We start from the raw sequence: 20,634 nt of genomic DNA, 5'->3' as shown, positions 1-20,634 counted from the left end.
GAAATTTGTAAAGAAATTACAAAGAAATTTGTAAAGAAAATTATAAAGAAATCTATAAAGAATTTTATAGAGAAGTTTAAGAAACTTATCCTTTTTAAAAAACTATGAAAACTATGAAAACTTGTTTTCATCAAACTGTTTTCAAACCATAATCTACTTAGCGGACACCAAAAAAATATTCAATCGATTAAATTATTGGAATAATTTATCTTACGCCTGATTAACATTTCACTTGGCAGACAATTAGATTTAAAAAGGATTAGGGCGGTCGTAAATAGCAAAATAACCGTTAGATTTTTGATAGTGCAACCTCGACTGATATTTACACAAACTAAGAGCTTTTGAAAATCTTTGCAACCCCATCATAACACAATAAAAAGTAAATAAATAAAAACTTTCATAAAATTCAATATTTTGTATCAAAGCATTAATTTGAAATTTATTTAGTATTCTCTTCATAAGTTACAACCAATTGTCTCTCATTAGGCAAGAAAGCAGAAGCCATTTTTAGGACATTGATTTGTTCCGTTGTTCTTCAGTATCTCATTTTTTTTATCACATATTTATCATCTGTGTATTTATCATCTATATTAATGCATGTGTAACATCTTCTGCAAGGCGAGACTTCAAATTATTAAAACACAAAGGTCTTTATACCATTGAAGCTATATAGACTTGAGTTATTTATTGAATCAAAGCTCTTTAAAAAGTTCTTTGTTGACATAAGCTTTTAATAAAATCATTTATTGACTTAATATTTTTATTACTATTTTTACAGACATAAATAAAAAAAATCTGCTCAACAGTTTATTTGGACTGTTTTTATATACACCATTTAGTTTTAACTTCTTTTTCTATTTCTTTATTTCTTTCTCTTATCGTTTTATAAATATTTGCGAATAAATATTCTTTATTCATTCTGTCAAGGAATATTCTTTTATGAGTAATGATTACACGCACACAACCTTTTGAAAATCAACAATCTAAAATGTCAAAAGTTATTTACATATAATTGTCCTGAGTCGATAATTAACTAAATTTTCAAAATGGATTAAAATTTTTTCTAATAGGATTATAACAGCTATGTATTGTACTAATAGAAAATAGAATATTAGAATAAAAAGTAATATAGTGAAATATAAAGTGTAACATAGAATATAAAATAGAATAATCAAAATATTAAAGAAAACCGAAAGATTTTTCCCTCTCGATCTGATTTACATTCAAACCAGAGCGCATTAAAACACGTTATGACCAAATAAGCGCGCTCTTTTTAGAATTGCAGAGATTTATGTACAATTCGAAAAATTTTTAATTTACTTGATTTTTCAATACTTTTTATTTTTCGACAAATATATTTAAATGAGTTAATAATATCTTTTTGTGGTGTCCAAAACAATAGGTTTATTTTTAACTCTAGTTTAACATTATTAAACTGATTTTTTTCCATTTTTACAAAATAATTAAATTTTGCAACTCACAGATAAATATTGTTGTTTTAACATTCAACAAAACAGAGAAACGCAGAATCTCATTTAACGAACACTAACTGAAAGTAAAAAAAGGATTCTTTATATTAAGAAGTCGCTATATAAGAATTTTTCTATGCAAAATATTTAGTGTTCGTTATTTCGAGATTCTACTGTAACTAAATGTAACGAAATATAATGTGTAATTTAACAGAAAAGAGATTTATAAAACATCATTGTATATAATAGTATAATAAAAATAAAAGTAAATGAAATAAAATAAAACATGAAGTCTTTGTAAAAGAAAAATATTTTCAAAAGAAATCTCCGACTATGACCGTCTCACCTCATATCATATTGTATTTGAAAAATCTACATGGACTCTTCCACAAGCTCTTCGATTAAAAAACTTTCTAAAAGAAGTCCGAAAAGCCGAAGTCAAATCCTCGGCTGTTAAATACACGTTAAAAAGTTTTCTCTTGATAGGAAATAGAAATTTCTCTAGTGTCCGAGAAACTCGGAGTTGAGCCCTTTCTAATTGACACACGGAAAGAAGATCTCCGGACATTTCTTTGGAAGATAAAGTACACTGAAGGGTTCGCAAACGAAGAGCACTTAGCACACAACGCCGATGTTTGTGACAACCAGTACGGGATACGCATAAAAGAAGCGAGTATCCCAACAATCGCATATGGAGTCCATGCCAACACAAAAAGGACAAACACAACTAATAGCATCCTTAAAGCTTTTCTTTCTTTGGATTCGAATCTCTTAGTTTCTAAATTAGATCGACCATATGTTTTTGAAAAATATTTTGATTGCGCCATTAGCGTCTTTTTAGTAAAGTGACTCGAAATTGCAATTATAACAATCGGTAACACGAAACAAAATGTTACTAACAACCACAAATAGATTTTTGATAAAAGAGCTGCTGGTCTCCAATCGACGGAACATCGAGTTTTACTTTCTTCTAATGTATATCTCGATACTCCAACTAATGGCAAACTTGACCAAAACAATCCGTAAAACCATGACAAAGGCAAAATCCATTTTATAAATATAACTTTGTAACCCCCCTGATTAACTAAAAACGGCTCTTTTATAACTAGTGACCTTGAAAGACTTATTGATGACAGCAGAGCAATTGAAACGATCGAAAAAAAAGTCACAGAAAACGAGGAAACTTTACAAAGCCAACTATCGTGTTCTAATTTTGTTTGCAGGAAGAGTTCAGGTAAAAATCCAGTTAACGTTTGAAGAGTGCTAGCAATTGCTAGGTTTAAACACAAAACTTGGTAACTATTCTTTCTCCTCTTCTTTATTATAATGTAGCAAGTGGCAGAGTTTGTAACAAAACTAAAAGCAGCGATAATTGAGAGTATAATCTTAAAAGCCTGTACCATTCCTTGTATTATACCTTGGGGTTTTTATTGGCAGTTCATAAAATTTTTAAAATCTTTATATCCACCAATTATCTTCTTGATTTCGTATAAATCTAAATAAATAGGAGTTTGGAAATTTTTCTCCCAACCGTTTTGACGCGAAAAGATATAGCATAATCACTTTCTTACCAACTATTTTTCTTGTTAAATAATTTAACTCATTACAACTTAACACACAATAGATTTATAAACACAAAGCAAAAACTTTAGAGCGAACTTCCTCAGCGTTTCATACTACACACTGTTAAATGTTCAACCATTTTTTATAACCAAAACTCTGAAAGTTATTTTGAGTGGTCAGAAAATAACTTACAGTATGTCGCAAGTTATGAATGATAGAGTATATGATTGAGATAGCTGATTTATGTAGCTAATGTGATAGCTGATTTATAACGCGAATGTATTTTTGTTAACATATTCATAAAAATGTATTTCATTATTTGACGTATGTATAAATGCAAAATATTATTTCAAATTAAGTAACCAGTAAAGCTACATCGTAAAATTCGCCTAAGTTTGTCTCACACTAAATACCTACATAAAATATTTATTGAAGACCAAAAATCTTAACTGTAAAAAAAATATTCTTTCAAATCTGACTGAGTGTAATGCAACATTTCTACGCGCAAATTATTTTTAAGAATGCTGTAATTTTTTAAAACTTTTAAATTATCAAGGAATATCAGGTGGAGTACAATTTATATTACCCCGTTTTTTAGTGTGTAAATATGCGCGTGCATATGTTTCGTTTTAAAAAATGAATATTTAATGTTTATATAATTGTGGGAGTGCAAAGGGAGTGATGAGGGAATGCGCGATTGCAAACGTTTGTGAACGCGAGTTGGAAAGTAATCGTAAAAGATTGTTTTATATTTTGGGAGGAAGGGGGGGGGGGAGATAATGAGTAAATATTTTTCGCTAAAAACAAAACAAACAAAAAAAAGTATATGAGCTATACACAAAAAAAGTCAACATAACTTTTTCAATTAAAACTAACAACGCAAAAAGAAAATATTTCGTTAGATCTCATTTGCTTCTACTTTCATTTTCTTAAAACTCATATTGTGGTTATTCGTATTCTTACCGTTACGCATTTGTACGATGTTTCTGCTTTTTTTTTCGTCAGCAACTTTAATACCATTTTATTTAAACTATAGTACGGTGTCTTAACTTAAAAGCTTACAGCGAAACTAATTGGTTACCATTTTTATCCATAATATAAAACTCCCACCAGCTTTTTATAAAAAGGTGTGTGGTTTGCAGGATTTATTTCCAAATAAAAATTCGTGAAATTCGTAGCTTTTTCACTCTACCGCTAAAACATGCAAACTTGGATTAACAAAGATTACGTATCATTGAATCCGTATTTAGATATTTTTGTTGAATAAATCAAATATATTATAGAAATCTTAAAAGTATACATTAGTTTTTATCTATTTAATAACTGCGCTGTAAAATATCGACATAATATGATGTTATATTGAAAAATCTTTGAGCGAAAAAAGGGCATAACACTGTTATTGATTTGTGTCTACAAGATTTTGTATCGTAGCACAGTAAATCGGCCTAATAATATATAAATACATAAATGTAAATTTAAATGCATTTTTTTCACATATAAATTTATATATCAGTTTGTCAAACTCTTTAATGGAGACGTGGCTCCAAATCTTTATGTAGTAGCTAATAATAGATTGCTAGATTACCTCTAAATACTCGATTGTTACCTTTGCATACTCATTTATTACCTCTTAATACTCGGTTGTTACCTCCTAAATATTCGGTTGTTAAATGAATTGAAAATTTTGATTGTTTCAAGAAAGAATACAATATCAGAAATAGCTTAAAACATTTTCATTGAAAACGTTGCGATAAATTTTTTCTTACGACAAAGAGTTCTTTTGACTACGGGTTCTTAAAGATTTTCATTCAAAACTGACCACAAAGTTTTATATATTTTTTACATAAAGGCCGAGAAAAAATTTTGCTTGAAATAATTTAAAGAGACAATAACTTTTTTTGCGGAAAGTTCGTCGTGTAACACAAGAATTATCAAAGGTTTGTTTGTTTACGTAATCAAAACTACAAATTGGAATTTCCTAAATGCAGACGGCGTATTATTTGAAAACTGCATGTCCTAAATTTTTTTTCATATACTTAAACTAACATGGAGATTATTGGATTACGAAGATTAGCAAGCAGTATACATTTAACGGCTTCGAAATTATTCTCAACTTCTTTTAGCTGATAGAATAACATTTAGCTGGCCTTTTAATTTTCTTCAGCTAAAAATTTAACACAAGCTGATTTAATAATTGATTTATTAATTGAGAATTGAGATAAAATCTCCAATCATTAAAACGTTTTAACACGACTCCATACTTTGTGAATCTCTGCTAAGTAGTAGATTTGCGTAGTGGTAAAAAATATGTGAAAAATATGTATTAAAAAATTGATTGCTCATCGAAATTCAAAGGCTTTTATAATGACAAATTGTTCATTAAACAAAAATATTCTAAGAACATAAATTACATAGTTAAAAATTAGAATTCAAAATAAAACAGAATTAAGAAACATATATTAAATAATTAAAAAAAAAATAACAAAAAAAAAAAAAACGAGTTAAACGATAAAAGTTATAGAATTTTAGAATTTCAAAGGTTTTGAGAAAAAATCCTTTATTTTATAATATTTGTAATTTGTAATATTTATATGACTTTATTAATAGATGCTCCTTGTTTTAAGAAAAGACTAATGGGTTGGGACCATACGCAATCCCCCTAATTTAACCTTACCCTATCCTCAAGCTAACCCCAACCCCAACCAAAATCTCAACTTTAACACTACGGGGATTGCCTGATACTGAATAATTTTCAGGAAATGATATGCATACGAAAACAAGAGTCATAAACTTTTTGCAGCCAGAAAAATTTAAAATTGCTCACCGAAGGTTATCAAGATAAGTTTAAAAAACGAATGATTCAAGTTGATGATACGAGCTGATGATTCATTGTACTTCAACAAATGCTTTTGATTACAGAAAACGTCAACGTGCCAAAAAAAAAAAAAGATAAAATAAGAAAAACTAATTTAGATCCTTACAAACTGAATTAAAAATCTTTTAAAAAATAAGCTTGTTGTTTATAACCTCTTATCTTTTTAAAAATAAAAAAAAAAACTTCCACAAATTTTTAAAAGCTCAATTTGTTCCATTTATTTTTAGCTTGTTTAATTAGGGCTCATTATAAATCACGTGGAAGCCTATTTATCTATATGCAGCTGGGCCTTTAGAACAAATTAAGCCGAATATTATGCACGGATCTTGTTCAAATTAATATTAGTGAGAAAATTAAAAACACTCAATTGAAAGTCTGGATTTCACTCAACTCATAGTCTGGATAGCCTTTGACTTCTCTAATTAGATCACTACTTCATAAAAGCGATCAAAACACGTGTAAAAGAAACAGAGGGTTATTTGAGTCGATAGTGCAGATGTCTGTGAAGAGTCACGCGATACTTTTGTTTGCAAAATTTCAAATTTTTTGTATATATTTCTAAACGCTTTGGGTATACAAATGCTCTGTATTTTTTTATAATTAAAGAATTTACTACTAATATCTTCGATACGTTGATAACCAAACGTATGTTAAATATTTAACGCATATATGACTTGCCAATAAAATGACACTGAAATCCTTTAGAAGTAAAAAAAAAAAACAAAAAACTTTTACAGAGAAAAACACGATTTTCAGAGAGAATCAGCATAAGACGCTTTACGTACACTGACACTTTTTAAGATGCTTATTTAGCAAGATTTTGCGTGGAGATTAAATAACCCAAAAAATTCGCTAAGTTATTATTCATATAAATTACTTTATGTGACAGATTTTACTTGTGGTGAAAACATCTATTTTTTTCGTTTCAACGCATTTTTCTACAGTAAATCGTTAGAAACGTTATCAATGGGTTTTAGTCGACTTTTTGGTGATCTTCCGAACGCGAACTCCATCTAATATACATAGTTGAACTCATCTCAATTACGTAAGTTCCACACGTAATCCAAAGTACAAAAGACAGTAAAAATATCGTAGAAAAAATTAAGAAATAATCTGACGATTCTTTTACAATCGAAGATAAAGGACCTTTAAAATCTTCTTCCGTGATGTTAACCACGGCAATTGGGTCAAAACCGGTGTTATCCTTTATAAAATAATGCATGTGTTGAACAGTACGAGACCCATTGAATTTACCCATAGCTTTTCCACTATAAAACAAGATTATTGTTGGAATGCCAACAATACCATACCTTGCGGACATACCTATAGTGCTTTGAGCATCAAGAGCAATTACTGGCATGAATGGATAAGACCTTCCTGCCGCGTTATATAAAGGTGCAATGCGAGCGCTAAATTCACAGTACGGACTATAAAAGAGCACAAGCGCACAACCTTTTGTTTCGTTCATTTGCGTTAAAATTTCTGTCATAGCTGCATCGCTATTTATCATAGTAACAGAAGAATTCCCTGGCGATGTTAAATTAAAAGGCTTACAAGGATACCGATGCGATTGTGAAGTTTCAACGCTTTTTTGAGCAGAGTTTTTTTCCGCAAGCAATTTATCAATTTTGCCTTTCAAAGTGAGAAACTGAGGTGCCGATATGGAAAACTCTTCATTTAAAGTCTTTCCATCCAAAAATCTATATTTATCAAAAACCTTTTTTGCTTTCATGAAATCATCGTACGGCACATTCTTAATGTCATTTTTCAAGGTATCATAATCATCGCTTCCGAGGAGCTGTATAAATTCTCGCTCGATTTCTTCATAAGACGGATTTTGATGAAGTTTCCCCAAAGTTTCAAAAAGTTTCATTTGAATATCTTTTGTTATTACACTCTCTTCGTTGATCGCTACGTCATAAACCGTTTCTAAACGTTCTTTGTCGTTTATTTGATTCATTGGAAAATCCATTTTATTGTTTATAACTTCTTCTTCTGTTATCTGATCAGTTTCTACATCATGCTTCAGATCATAAACGCCAGAACTGTAAACAATATTTCTGAAAGCCAAGAAGCTATATGCTACAAAAATAAACCTAAAAAACATACAACGAACCATCCTCAGGCTTGATATAACCAACACCAATCAGCACAATATCAATTAAGGTCCATACACCAAGACCACCAAAGCTAAAAAGTTTGCCAAGTCCTTCCTTCCAAAAACCAAGATAAAATCGATCAACGCCAAACCCTCCTAAAGTCACACTAAAAAAAGACAGGGAAAAGTTAAATATAAATATTAAAATAAAAAAAAGGTCTAACATAGTAAACCCATTTTTTCTTTTATATTCTTCGATTATCTTCTAGTAACTATTTTCAATGAGAAAAATTACAGTCAGCTTAATGAGAATTACATTTTTTTAACTAATTTTAATGATAGAAATTCTTCTTAGAATCATTTTTACATAGTAGATATTATAACTTTTGAATTTAGCAAGTTAGGATAACCTTAATATAAATGCTGTAGACCAATGATAGCCTGATACCCGATCACACTTTACAGACTTAGAAAACGTTCGATTACCTGGTCAAAATAAAAGATAATAGGATATTACATTTACTGAGATGAGAAATGCTGTTTAGTTGTAATACATTTAAGAACTGATAACCTACCGAAACAATGCTGATGATCACCAACAGAACATTTGGCAATAACAGGCTTATGAGAAGTACTCTAGAAATAAATTAAAAAAAAAGGAAATTGTTCAAGAGAAAAACTGTAAATTTTATGACTAAAATGAAAGAAAAACTAGTTGATGTTAAGCAATGCTATTTATGACATTTACATTTAAAAAAATTAAAACAGTCATAAAATATATGAGATGTCATTATTACTATTCATTAAAGGATGTAAAAGACAATACGTTAGTTGTGATTTCCTGCTAACACCTATATTTAATATTATGGTAATATTATTATATTCCTGGCAAATGATAGAAATCTCAAACCACAATTCTAAATATTACATTTTTTCCTATTCATTTTAGAGCTGAAACAAAGAAGCATTCATTTGTTTTAATTTCATTTGAAGTTTTTTTTTGTTCTCAAGAACAACGATCTGTTTAACTATTAAGAGATCAAAACTACATAAGAAAAGACCCCTTCAAAGATATATATTTTAGATTTTCCTAAATATTTTAAGGTAAGTAACGTAAAATTTAACTGATAATTATGTCTAAAATCTAAGTATAGTTTGGAAATCTAAAAGTTTTTTCTAAAATCGATACCTGAATCTTGATTAATATAATAATGCAAGGGTCAGTAAAAAGCTTTTTTTGAAATGAAGCTAAACATCTATAAAAATTGCAAAAAAAAATTCATATAGACTATAATCAGATGTTTCATTTTGAAATAACATATCAGTACATTTTGGTCATCCTTATAAAACAAAAGTTCATTAGAAAAAAAAAAAAACAATAACCAATGTAAGTACACTTAAGTTTACTCCATTTTCTATGAATAAATGTGGGATTTAGATTCTGATTATAAGAATTTTCAAATTTTAGTTTTGATTTTTTTTTTAAAATAACAACAAAAAATATCAATTACAGATTAAAAAGATGGATAAGCACTTAGTAAGTGCAAAGAAAAAGAAACTAAGCAGTGAAAGTTGTGAAGGCATCTCAGATGATGATGCAGAAATTAAGAAAAAAGCAACTATTTGAGTAATGGACCTAATATGAAAAAACGAAACAGTTTTTTCTGGTGAAAGATCCAACAGAAGGAAAAATTAAAGATACTTGAATGGTTGACTATTTCGAATACTGGCCTAGGTTCTGTTTGTAACTCTGTAAACTATTTAGGTTCAAAAAAGACTCAGAGATTAAAATTAGTGAGTGAATGGACAATTAGCAATTTTAACAAGTACAGAAAAATGTAAAAGAAAAGAAAGAGCAATCCGCAATGAAGAAACTTTTCTCTCATAAGTTATCAGCTGTGCATGTAAAAGCTTACAAAATAGTTTCTAAAAGTCTAAAAAAAAAAAACCATAGAGATGTTTAGCATGAAAATGCAGATGAATCAATATGATATAAGGTACTGTATATTTCAGACTGCATACAAGTTAGCAAAAACAAATCATCCATTTTCTGGTTTGAAAGAACTAATACCTTTGCAAATAGAAAACGGCTTAAGCATAGGGAGTATTTAACATGTGTGTGCAGATATAACCTACCACATTGCAAATGAATTGTGTAAAAAGATGGTAAACTACAAATTGGAAAACAATCAGAAAATTGACTTTATAATTGATGAATCTACCACAACAAGCAAGAAATCTGCTCTATTAATCTGCTTGCAAGTAAAAAACTCCCAAATCAAATTTTGTTAGTAGTTTTTTTGATCTCATCAAATTGAGCAAAACAGAAACCTCCTCTATCATAAATTTTTGTTAAAGTGTTTTCTATAGCCATGGTCTTAACAATAATTTGTTTATTATATAATTGAGTTTATGATGGTGCTTCCAATATGCTCATCAAAAATGCAGGCACATCTCAATTGCTTTTAAATAAGATCCTAATTTAGTTATTTTGAATTGTAATAATCATTGTTTGTAATTAGTTGTGAATGATATTGTGTGTCATATTCTACCAGTTTGTCCCATGAAAATCTTTTTTGCTAAGTTATATGCCATTTACAGTGCATTTCCTTTTTAGAGATTTATGGATAATTATTGTGGATAAATCAAAAATTTTCTGATTTAAAAAAGCTCAGTCCTAAAATATAATACAATGATAATCCCACACTGCTCAATGCAGTGTTATAAATCAAACGCAGTGTTATAAATCAAACGCAGTGTTATAAATCAAATCCAGTGTTATAAATCAAACGCAGTGTTATAAATCAAACGCAGTGTTATAAATCAAATGCAGTGTCATAGATCAAATGCAGTGTCATAGATCAAATGCAGTGTCATAGATCAAACGCAGTGTTATAAATCAAACGCAGTGTTATAAATCAAATCCAGTGTTATAAATCAAACGCAGTGTTATAAATCAAATGCAGTGTTATAAATCAAATGCAGTGTTATAAATCAAATGCAGTGTTATAAATCAAATGCAGTGTTATAAATCAAACGCAGTGTTATAAATCAAATGCAGTGTCATAGATCAAATGCAGTGTCATAGATCAAATGCAGTGTCATAGATCAAACGCAGTGTTATAAATCAAACGCAGTGTTATAAATCAAATCCAGTGTTATAAATCAAACGCAGTGTTATAAATCAAATGCAGTGTTATAAATCAAATGCAGTGTTATAAATCAAATGCAGTGTTATAAATCAAATGCAGTGTTATAAATCAAATGCAGTGTTATAAATCAAATGCAGTGTTATAAATCAAACGCAGTGTTATAAATCAAACGCAGTGTTATAAATCAAATGCAGTGTTATAAATCAAATGCAGTGTTATAAATCAAACGCAGTGTTATAAATCAAATTGTTAAAAATTCTTTTAGAGAGTAAAACCATTCTATGGTGAGTTATTAGTGATAATTTGATGGAAAAGTTCTAGCCCCAAATTTTTTTGACTTGATTATAAAAACATTTGTTACCATATTTATTCAAGCACATTGTTGCTCATTAAGAGTCAGCATTGTAATTATTCATTTTGGGTAGATTTCTATATATAAATCATTCACCTAAAAAATTGAAAAGTGAATATCAAAGTTTTATATGCCTATATTCTAATTTGTTACATAGTCTACATAGTGATATTAAACTTGTGTTTTAATTTGAGCTGAAGTTTTACTTGGTAAATTTTAAATGTTATTCTTATCTTTCTTGTCTATATTACAAGAAATATGGAAGTTCAAAAACATTATATAACTTCATCACTCCAAATAGATCATATGATTTTAAGCTTACAACTACTCCACAATCAGCTTTATATTTAAATGGTCAGAGCATTGTTCTAACAAGACAGAGCTAAAAAAGAAATGGCTTAGGAATTAGAGCAACTGAAAAAAGCAACATTCACTAGTTAGTGCTTTTAAAAAAGATTTACAAATTTTATGATATTTGATGCAGTTCAAACAGCAGGAAAAGAAGACAAATTGATAAAACTATTGAACAACAATCTAAATATAAGAGCAATTAGTCAACCAAAAATAAACTTTTTAACAAAAGTGAAACATATAGAAGAGAACATTTATTTTAAGCACCAAAAGCACAGATAAGCTTTTCAAAAACCCAAACGAAATTGGTCTTCTCAACGTATGTGCTTGCTGGAAAAACAAATCCATGTACAATTAGCCAGATTTGAAAAAATTGTTGTATGCAAAAATGAATTCCCTATCATAGCTTTTTATGAAAACTTCTAATTATATCGTCATCACAAGTTTTCATACTAATAAATTATTTTAACACTGATTTATGAATAAAATTCAAAACATGTATTTTGAACAATGGATATGTTTATCACTTGTTTTTACATTTGATACATATTTATTTCTACTCCTTAAAAATAGGTTGTGATGGTTTTCAATTGTATAAGTTAAGAAGCACATTACCAGTTTTTCTACTATCATTTTTATTTATATAAATGTGACCACAACAGAAAAACTAGTGATGTCATCATACATCCCATAAAAATTAATTGTACTTTAACTATAATCAATTCTAGTGTTACTTTACCTGGCAATCAGTTGGTAATTCACAATTGTGTGTTTCCTTTGGAAGTTGAAAGCAATAATAACAAGGAACACCTTCAACCTGAAATGTTCTTTCACCCTAAAATAATTTTCATTATTATAACATTTAAAAATATTTATCTTTTAAAAAAGCATTTGCGGAATTGCAGTTCTTTTGCTGAGATCTTACACTATGATTGATGACTGTTTTTTTTATTACTACATCATTTCATAGTAAGATCCAATTAAAGAAAATAGAATTTAAGTACATAAAAGATTGTAAAACAAGATGAAAGGATGTGTAACTGTTTGATTTTACTTTATTAAAATATTTCATAATTTATTTGAAAAAATAAATAGATTGATTGCATCAACTTGATAACTTAAGAATATAATTAAAATTAAAGATAAAATTTAACAACTTATTAGATTAAAGGAATATAACACAATTAATTAATGGTACATAAAATATAATAATCAAATAATGATATTACAATAATATGCAAACAGAAAATAAAGGTACTACAAAATAAATCTATATAATAACTTTTCAAAATATAATCTTCACACTTAAAACATTTTAATATGGAGTAAGGTACTGGTAAGAGGAGTATAAGGATCTAGAATAGTGCATTCTTTTGTAAAACTAGAGTTTCTAGTTAACATTAAAATGGTTAACTATCAGTTTTAGATTATATCCTGATACTAATCAGTAACATTACTAAACTAATATTGAAGAAAAAAATAATTTTTTTTACCTTTTTATTAACAAAAAAATTAACTTAAAAAAGCTAATAATAATCTAACAAAATTCAAACAATCATCTTAATCTACATCAGCAGTTAGATCTACATCAACATTTTTTCAGTGGTCTGATATATACCTTGTTTTAAATATTAAGAGAAAGTATATATCAGAAAACTAACCACTTAAAAATAAACTAACCAGGCAAACTATATCTGAGGGAGCAGTACAATTCCCACTAGTTTTTTCACCATAAATACAATCAAGCTTGTAAGAACAATTGATAAGTGTCAAAGGTAAGTTATTACAAGGTGTATTTTGATAAAACACTTTAATACTTTCTGTTGTTGTAGTAACGGTAGATAAAATTAGATCCACATAAGAAACCAAAATTATTAAAAAAATGGTAGCAAAATCAGCCATCCATAAGTATTAGAGATTTGTTTCGCTGTTTGTTGGCATGAAAAAATAAGGACTCTTTTTATCGTTGGCACCAACAAAGATGTTCAACTTTTTTTTTTTTTCATGGGTCTTGTAACATGAGACAATAGAGATTAATTTTTCAGACCCGAGTATCATGAAGTCATACTTTAAACCCACGGCAGTTTCGTTTTAAAACTTTTATAATTTTTCGGTTAAATTTTTAATAAAACATGCAAAACGCAAAAAAACTTCAAAAAATCCAGATGATTTAACTTATATATCATTATATATGAATCTAGTCTTGGTCCTTCGGGAGGAAAGGCAAAAGAATGGTTCAAAATTAACTAGCTTTTGCTTTATAACAAGGAGTATCTTCTACAATCCCTGGTATGGCATTTTCTTTAAATAAAAATAAGTCAGTAAGAAATGTATCATGTGCATTTTCAGTTTTTTTTTCAAACCTGAGTCTGCAATAACTTATCATCAATACAATTTTTTTCATGTGATTTTTTCAAGCTGATTGTCTTTAACTGTATACTTTGAGTTGCATTCCTTATTACAACTTAAGAGAATGTGCTTTATCATTTGTGTTACATTAAAACAGCATTTAAAACTGTGTTTAATGGAATATATTGTTTACAAAGAAATCATTTTACTTCTGTTTTCAACTTCCCTTCAATCTCCTTAAACTAACTCACTGAGCAAAAAAAAAACGTTGACCCTTTTTTTAGTATTAATGGCTTGTACATGATGTTGTTGCATAACTTGCATATACATAAGTTTAAATGGGGATTTGAGACAAAATAAATATCAGTTACATTTAAATACAATATTAGTTAAGATATAATACCATTTAAGGTATTTATGATCAGCCACGACCACCTTTGATTTTTTTCCTTGAAACATTGTCGATGTTTCACTCTTGTATCTGTCAACTCTGAAACAAATCGCTACGGTTTACAAGATATATAAAAATTCAAGCTAGAATAGCTAAGCATTAGAAAAAGATAATGGAAAAAAAAAACGTGTTTTCTCATGTTTTACGATTCGCGAGGTTAGAATTATTTTGTTCTATCTCCTATTTTAAAATTTGGGAGAAAATGAGTTATTAATTTTACTAAGTAATGACTACTTTTAAAATACGCTCTATTTTACAGTTTTTTTTTCTAAACAGTTTGTTCAAACATAAATTATTTAAAACATAAGTTATTATTTCTTAAAAAGTTAAAGCTAAAGTTTTAAATAATTTTTACTTTAAGAAAAATATCATAAACTTTCTCCCAACGTTTAAACTTGGAGATAGAACAAAATAATTCTAACCTCGCAAATTGTTGACTGTTCATGGTCAGAATAAAGTTCCAAAAGTTTGTTATTGCTATTGAACAAACAGTTGGACGGATTGAAACTTATTTATCGAAAGAATCAGGAAGCTTGCTGGTCAGAAAAGGAAGATTATGTTAACATGAACAAATGTTCTTCATACCATTCAGTTGATGCCTTAAAATCAGCCGACCTTGCATTTACTTTGAATGCATAGTCCTTAACTGATCCCGAAACCATCATACAAGAGACTAAATCCACACGTATAATAAGTGGTACTGAAAATCTTATGATGATGATGGTGATGATGATGATGATGATGATGATGATGATGATGATGATGATGATGATGATGATGATGATGATGATGATGATGATGATGATGATGATGATGATGATGATGATGATGATGATGATGATGATGATGATGATGATGATGATGATGATGATGATGATAAATGGACATGATCCATCCTCAAAATAAGAAACTTAAAAAGGCTTAATTTAAGTCTTTCTTTAATCCTCTTACGTTTTATTTTACACTGTCCTCCAAAACATTAGCAACCAAATAAAAAAAATTTTCTATTTTGATTACTGATTACAGCAATTTTGTTTTTTTAAATTACGCTTTAAATGAAAAAAATGGTTAATGTTACATATAAGAAAAAAGATTTTAACATAATAAGACAACTTGAAAAAAAATAAACGTGAATTTTTGTTTGTATTGGTATTTTAACGCAAAAACGTGGTCCTCCAAAAAATTAGCAACTTTTTTAAAACTACCCTAAAAAATGTTAACATCAATAGTTACCCTTACAAAAAAAACCCAGCGAACTTCCAGTGAAAGTTCACAGGAACTGTAAAAGATCACTGGAAATTCACCGAGTTCGCTGGGTTTTCCGCAAATTTTACGACTTCGCTGGAAGTTCACGGTTTGAAAATTTTGACTTTTTTGCCGACTAAATATCCCAAAATTGCCCTTTTGAGAGTTAATTCTATATATGTTGTTTTTTTTTGAAACATTAAAGATTATCAAACTGATTTTGGACCTAATGCAAGTTAATGAATTAATTGACAAATTGATTCTGTCTTGTGATATGAAGCTTGCAAATATTATTTGTGGAATTCAATCTCACAGTAGCTAACATCCTTGCTGCTGGTGCAACAGTGAGTCGACAAATTTGAACACATGTGGCCAACTCAGAGCATTTGAAACAATCAGAGAGCAACATCAAAAATTTATTTTATCTGGTGCTGATCTAAAGAAATCAAATGAATTCGAGAATGCTGTTCATCCACCAATACTTCGATTCCCAGATGAAAAGCTTATCTTAGAAGCTATTCCTTCAATGGAACTTCATTTGCTTCTTTGCGTTGTTAACCATCTTATCAAGCACTTGGTTCACGTTTTGCCAAAAACAAAAGAATGGTTGACTTCAATACATATAGCATAACAGTCGTACCATGGTGATCACTTCAATGGCAATGATTGCATGAAGTTGCTGAAAAAAATTGACACTCTGAAGCAGATAACCGTTGCTGATAAGACATTTGAAGCATCATCCATCTGCCATGTTCTAGATTTGTTTCTCCAAGTTGTTAATTCTTGTTTTGGATGCTCACTCTGTCCAGACTTTGAGAAAAAGATTCAAGAGTTTAAGAAGAATTATCTAAAGTTGAATGTTTCTGTCACACCAAAAGTTCATGCTGTCTTTTACCATGTTCCACAATTTCTAAAGCACCATAAAACTGGTTTTGGAATTTACAGTGAGCAAGCAACAGAGGCACTCCATTCAAATTTCAAGCCTCATTGGCAAAGATTCAAAAGGATTGTCTCATCCAGATTATTCCAAACAGCTGTTGAATTTTGTTGTTGATTACAATAGCAAAAAATTCTAAGAAGCACAAAAGGGTACAACGAAGATATTTGCGATAATTAAATTTAGAAATGTTGTGAATAATAGTTTTACATATTTATTGTGTATTTTTTTATTGCTATCTATTTATTTTTTTTACAGCAATATGATAAAATATATATTAAAACTATTTCACCTAATTTAGCCTTTACAATTCCAAAACAGAGTAGTTGAGTAAGTAAGTGAGAAAATTCGGTAATTTCGAAGCTATATATCTCCCTTGGATTTTAATTCAGGATGTTAAAATTGATTGTTTTGGAGTCCCCAATATATATTGAATGAACCCTTAAAAGGGGAATTTTGGGGTATTTAGTCGGCAAAAAAGTCAAATTTTTCAAACCGTGAAGTAGTCTTATTATGTACAAATCTTTTTTCTTATATGTAATAATAAGCATCTTTTGTATTCAAAGCGTAATTTAAAAAATTAAATTGCTGTAATTAGTATTCAAAGTAGAAAAAAAGCATTTTTTTATTTGGTTGCTAATGTTTTGGAGGACAGTGTACGTCTTCTTTATAACCAATTGGATGGGTAATCATGTAGGACAAATTCCACCTGTTTTACTAGATTTGTTTAATGAACATTAAATGTAATGAAACATCTTTTTGTGATTCTGATCTCAGAACATTCTGCTTCTAAGTAGCAGAGATTTAAGTGATCTGCATCACCGAGTGATAAAAGAGAGTAATAAAAAACATTTACTAATACATACTTTACGTTTCTGATAATTATCCCAAAGAAGGATGTCATTTATTTAGTAAATATAATAAATGTTTTTCAAAATAGTAAAAAAGCAAAAATTTACTTTTTCTATCATAAAAAATATGACATTTAAATGAAAGCATGTATTAACATAAACTAACGTTACATTAACATAAATTGACGTTATATTAACATAAATTAACGTTACATTAACATAAATTGACGTTACATTAACATAGTATAAAATTACTAAATTAAACTATTTGACATGAACTTACATCTGTATAAACTCTTATCTATATATATGAATGTTATCTAAAATATATTTCATAAACTAGTATCTAATTAAAAATCAAAAGCAATGAGAAAGAAAAATATAAAACGAAAAATCGTTGGTCAAACCGCTTTAAAATAAAAAAAAAAACAAACAAAGTTTGAAAACCATATTTGAAAGCAAATTGTGAGTGGATTTTTTAAACCTGTAATTTTTTAATTTTGTACAATTGTGTAAAAAAAACATTTTTAAATAAGTTTTTTTAATTATCTCAAACGTCTAAATCCAAAGACATGTTAGCACTATCAAAACACCAAACAACCATTGTGATCTGTTTTCGAACGGCATCCCAATCGTTCGTTGGATCTTTAGACGCATAATATATAGCCTCACTTATACCAGGAAACTTCTCATCTTTGAGTTTAAAGGATGTTTCGGCGTATACTACGTGCCTAATTTAATAAAGATAAAATTTATTTACCTTATATTATGACTTTTAAAAAAATCTTTCCGCCCGTTTAACTAACTTTCAGAAGATCAATATTTTTACTGCGCCTAATTCATTGATGGAGCAAGTGAAGGGGTTTCCTCCACACGCCTCCACCCCTCATAATTAGCTCCACCACTGAGTTTGAAACCGTAAAAAACTAGGCAAATATGATTGTGTAAGATTCTTTAGAGCGTGTAATTGCCCCAGTTTGACTACGAAATTTATGTGATTTTTAATTATTTTTTTTACAAACCTTAGACTTTTGACATCAAAGCAACGTAAGAATGTAAAATCATTATACGCTGCGATAACGTTAAAAAACCTCTTTTTTTTAAATCTAATTTATATTTTATAATTTAAATTTCGAATTTTACAAACACCAGTCAATTTTAACGAAGTTATAGCTTAATAGAAAATCTAATGAAATCAACACTTACGCTACTCCAACACGCTTGATAAGATTTGGAACAAGAAAATTTTTCTCGAAATGTATTATCTTGTCGTTGACTTTGCGAACAATATATGGGCTGCATGAAAAAAATTGACATTGAAAAAACATTACGGTATTTCATCATTGAAGTCTATGCGTCTTCAATGCGTAAATTTTATCTTAAATGTCATAACAGCACAATTGTATGAACTGCATTGACCAAAAAAACATATTCAAAACACAGTCGTCGTTAGCACAAGTCTAGATTTATCTTCAATACACATGCATTACCTATATGTATTATTCCAACAGATCAATTTTTGATAAAAAAAACAAAACAAAAAAAAACTTAACTTACTTAGAGAGATGCTTTTCGCTTAACTTATCAACAGATGACTGAAATATCTTTGATTTTTTAAGCAGTTTGTTCAGCCTCAACTGAGCAAAATCTAAAATTATTTCATTGAATTATTCTTAACTTTTTTCTAAAAAATCATTTTTTATAATTTTTGATAACTTAAACAACTGACCTAGTGAAATATTCTGCTTTTGAAGAATATCTTTATAAGAGTTATTAAATCTGTCAAAAAATGTTTGGACTTGCTTCACATAATCAACAACATAAAGTGGGACAATCACTTTGTCTGATGCTAGAAGGGCTGATGCAAGCATCAGTCGTCCAATTGTTAGATGATATCTCAAGTCAGGGTCAACAAACTTTACCATCCAATCAAAGCTTTCGTAGCGTGTGTGATATTGTGCATTTTGAGGAAGTAGAGGATAGTCAATCTGAAAAGCAACAATTTTATCAGTTGATCTTTTTTCTTTCTTTCATTTTTTTTTAGTATTTCAAATACTTAAAACCAAATCACTTACTCTACTAAAATAATAACGAAAATCACCACTTGCTACTCCATAAAGGTGCCATAATGCCTTATAATCACTTCCTGATGAAATCAAATCATGTCTTGAAACAAATTAGAAAGATTCATTATACTAAAAAGAAAAATAATCCTAAAAAACTATTCTTAAAATAAACTGAGTACAAAATCTGTTTTAAAATACCTTGGTTCTTTAACTGCAGTTTTATTTTGTAGCTTTGCACTCTTCTCAAGCCAATCTTGATATAATGTCTTCTTTGGATCATCAGCAGATTCAAGCTGAAAGTTAGTATAAAAAAATGAACAACTATATCAACTCAGAAATATCACTTTATTCTAAATATTGAATATTATATGATTTTGAGCAATGACTCTGAGTCTAAGCAGAAAAAATGCTAATAGCTTTTTTAATTATTTTACCAACTTTGCAGTTTAATGACTTTCAGTTTTCTTGTTTCTACTTCGTTAAAAACTTTAAGAAGACTTGAATTCAAAAAGATGTAATTCTTAAACAACTGATAAAAAGGCGTAATTGCATCAGTCATCTTAAAGCGACTTTGAGAATGTCGTTATTACTAAAAAATTAAGTTTATTTGCCTCGTTCCCAAAAACTTCTACACTTCTTCAAAAAAAAAAAAAACTTCTACATTAAATTTAGTTAACCACCCTGTATTACTAATGTAATACAGGGTGGTTAACTAAATTTAATCTCCCAAAATCCTGATTTGCTTTTTTTTTTTCTCTACATTTTCATTTTAACAAATTCTTTTACATTTCAATTGAATTTAAAGATGCCCTCAACAAAAAAATCACAAATTAAAATTTTTGTAAATTTTAAATTTTACAGAACCTAAAAAATAT

The 20,634-nt window shown here is 28.7% G+C and overlaps 3 protein-coding genes across 9 annotated transcripts in view; all 3 read right to left on the bottom strand.

The window, feature by feature from the left end:
- Positions 1 to 204: 204 nt before the first annotated feature.
- Positions 205 to 6,171, bottom strand: LOC145191131 (melanopsin-B-like). Of its 3 annotated transcripts, none has more exons than XR_016444937.1 (2): positions 1,816 to 3,950; positions 205 to 983 (listed from the first exon to the last, which is right to left on the bottom strand). XR_016444937.1 is itself a non-coding variant. In XM_090066612.1 (2 exons), exon 2 carries the CDS (start codon positions 2,870 to 2,872, stop codon positions 1,934 to 1,936), a length of 939 nt encoding a protein of 312 aa, XP_089922738.1. In that variant the 5' UTR covers positions 2,873 to 2,964; positions 5,857 to 6,171; the 3' UTR covers positions 1,698 to 1,933. The 3 variants fall into 3 exon arrangements, 2 of the variants coding, with proteins under 2 accessions (XP_089922738.1, XP_089922739.1); XM_090066612.1 differs by lacking the exon at positions 205 to 983 and adding an exon at positions 5,857 to 6,171 and having other exon boundaries at positions 1,698 to 2,964; XM_090066613.1 differs by lacking the exon at positions 205 to 983 and adding an exon at positions 3,996 to 4,237 and having other exon boundaries at positions 1,698 to 2,964.
- A 584-nt stretch (positions 6,172 to 6,755) lies between these two features.
- LOC145191129 (TM2 domain-containing protein 3-like) lies at positions 6,756 to 13,937 on the bottom strand. 2 transcript variants are annotated; one of them, XM_090066611.1, is made up of 5 exons: positions 13,541 to 13,937; positions 12,600 to 12,695; positions 8,581 to 8,641; positions 8,416 to 8,491; positions 6,756 to 8,172 (listed from the first exon to the last, which is right to left on the bottom strand). In XM_090066611.1, the coding sequence occupies exons 1-5, from the start codon at positions 13,760 to 13,762 to the stop codon at positions 8,004 to 8,006; spliced, it is 624 nt and encodes a 207-aa protein (XP_089922737.1). In that variant the 5' UTR covers positions 13,763 to 13,937; the 3' UTR covers positions 6,756 to 8,003. The 2 variants fall into 2 exon arrangements, with proteins under 2 accessions (XP_089922737.1, XP_089922736.1); XM_090066610.1 differs by lacking the exons at positions 12,600 to 12,695; positions 13,541 to 13,937.
- Positions 13,938 to 17,826: 3,889 nt separating this feature from the next.
- LOC145191571 (putative N-acetylated-alpha-linked acidic dipeptidase) overlaps positions 17,827 to 20,634 on the bottom strand; it is a 15,893-nt gene continuing 13,085 nt past the window's right edge. For 3 of the 4 annotated variants that reach the window (XM_090066370.1, XM_090066372.1, XM_090066373.1), the window contains 6 exons: positions 19,958 to 20,052; positions 19,769 to 19,859; positions 19,423 to 19,681; positions 19,251 to 19,341; positions 18,900 to 18,989; positions 17,827 to 18,424 (listed from right to left, as the gene is read on the bottom strand). In XM_090066370.1, coding sequence (XP_089922496.1) covers positions 18,244 to 18,424; positions 18,900 to 18,989; positions 19,251 to 19,341; positions 19,423 to 19,681; positions 19,769 to 19,859; positions 19,958 to 20,052 — 807 coding nt within the window. In that variant the 3' untranslated portion in view covers positions 17,827 to 18,243. Of the gene's footprint in view, positions 18,425 to 18,899; positions 18,990 to 19,049; positions 19,184 to 19,250; positions 19,342 to 19,422; positions 19,682 to 19,768; positions 19,860 to 19,957; positions 20,053 to 20,634 lie in introns of those variants that run through there. The other variant, XM_090066371.1, reaches the window with a different exon arrangement.

The sequence above is a fragment of the Hydra viridissima genome, unplaced genomic scaffold, assembly GCF_058129835.1.
Source record: "Hydra viridissima isolate aposymbiotic clone 2 unplaced genomic scaffold, HvirCarnegie_v1 scaffold_11, whole genome shotgun sequence".
NCBI lineage: Eukaryota > Metazoa > Cnidaria > Hydrozoa > Anthoathecata > Hydridae > Hydra > Hydra viridissima.
This window is presented reverse-complemented; position numbering and strand designations above follow the sequence as displayed.

Excerpts from the sequence above, each read along its gene's own strand:
- LOC145191131 (XM_090066612.1), bottom strand. The coding sequence starts at position 2,872 with ATGGTACAGGCTTTTAAGATTATACTCTCAATTATCGCTGCTTTTAGT.
- LOC145191129 (XM_090066610.1), bottom strand. The coding sequence starts at position 8,026 with ATGGTTCGTTGTATGTTTTTTAGGTTTATTTTTGTAGCATATAGCTTC.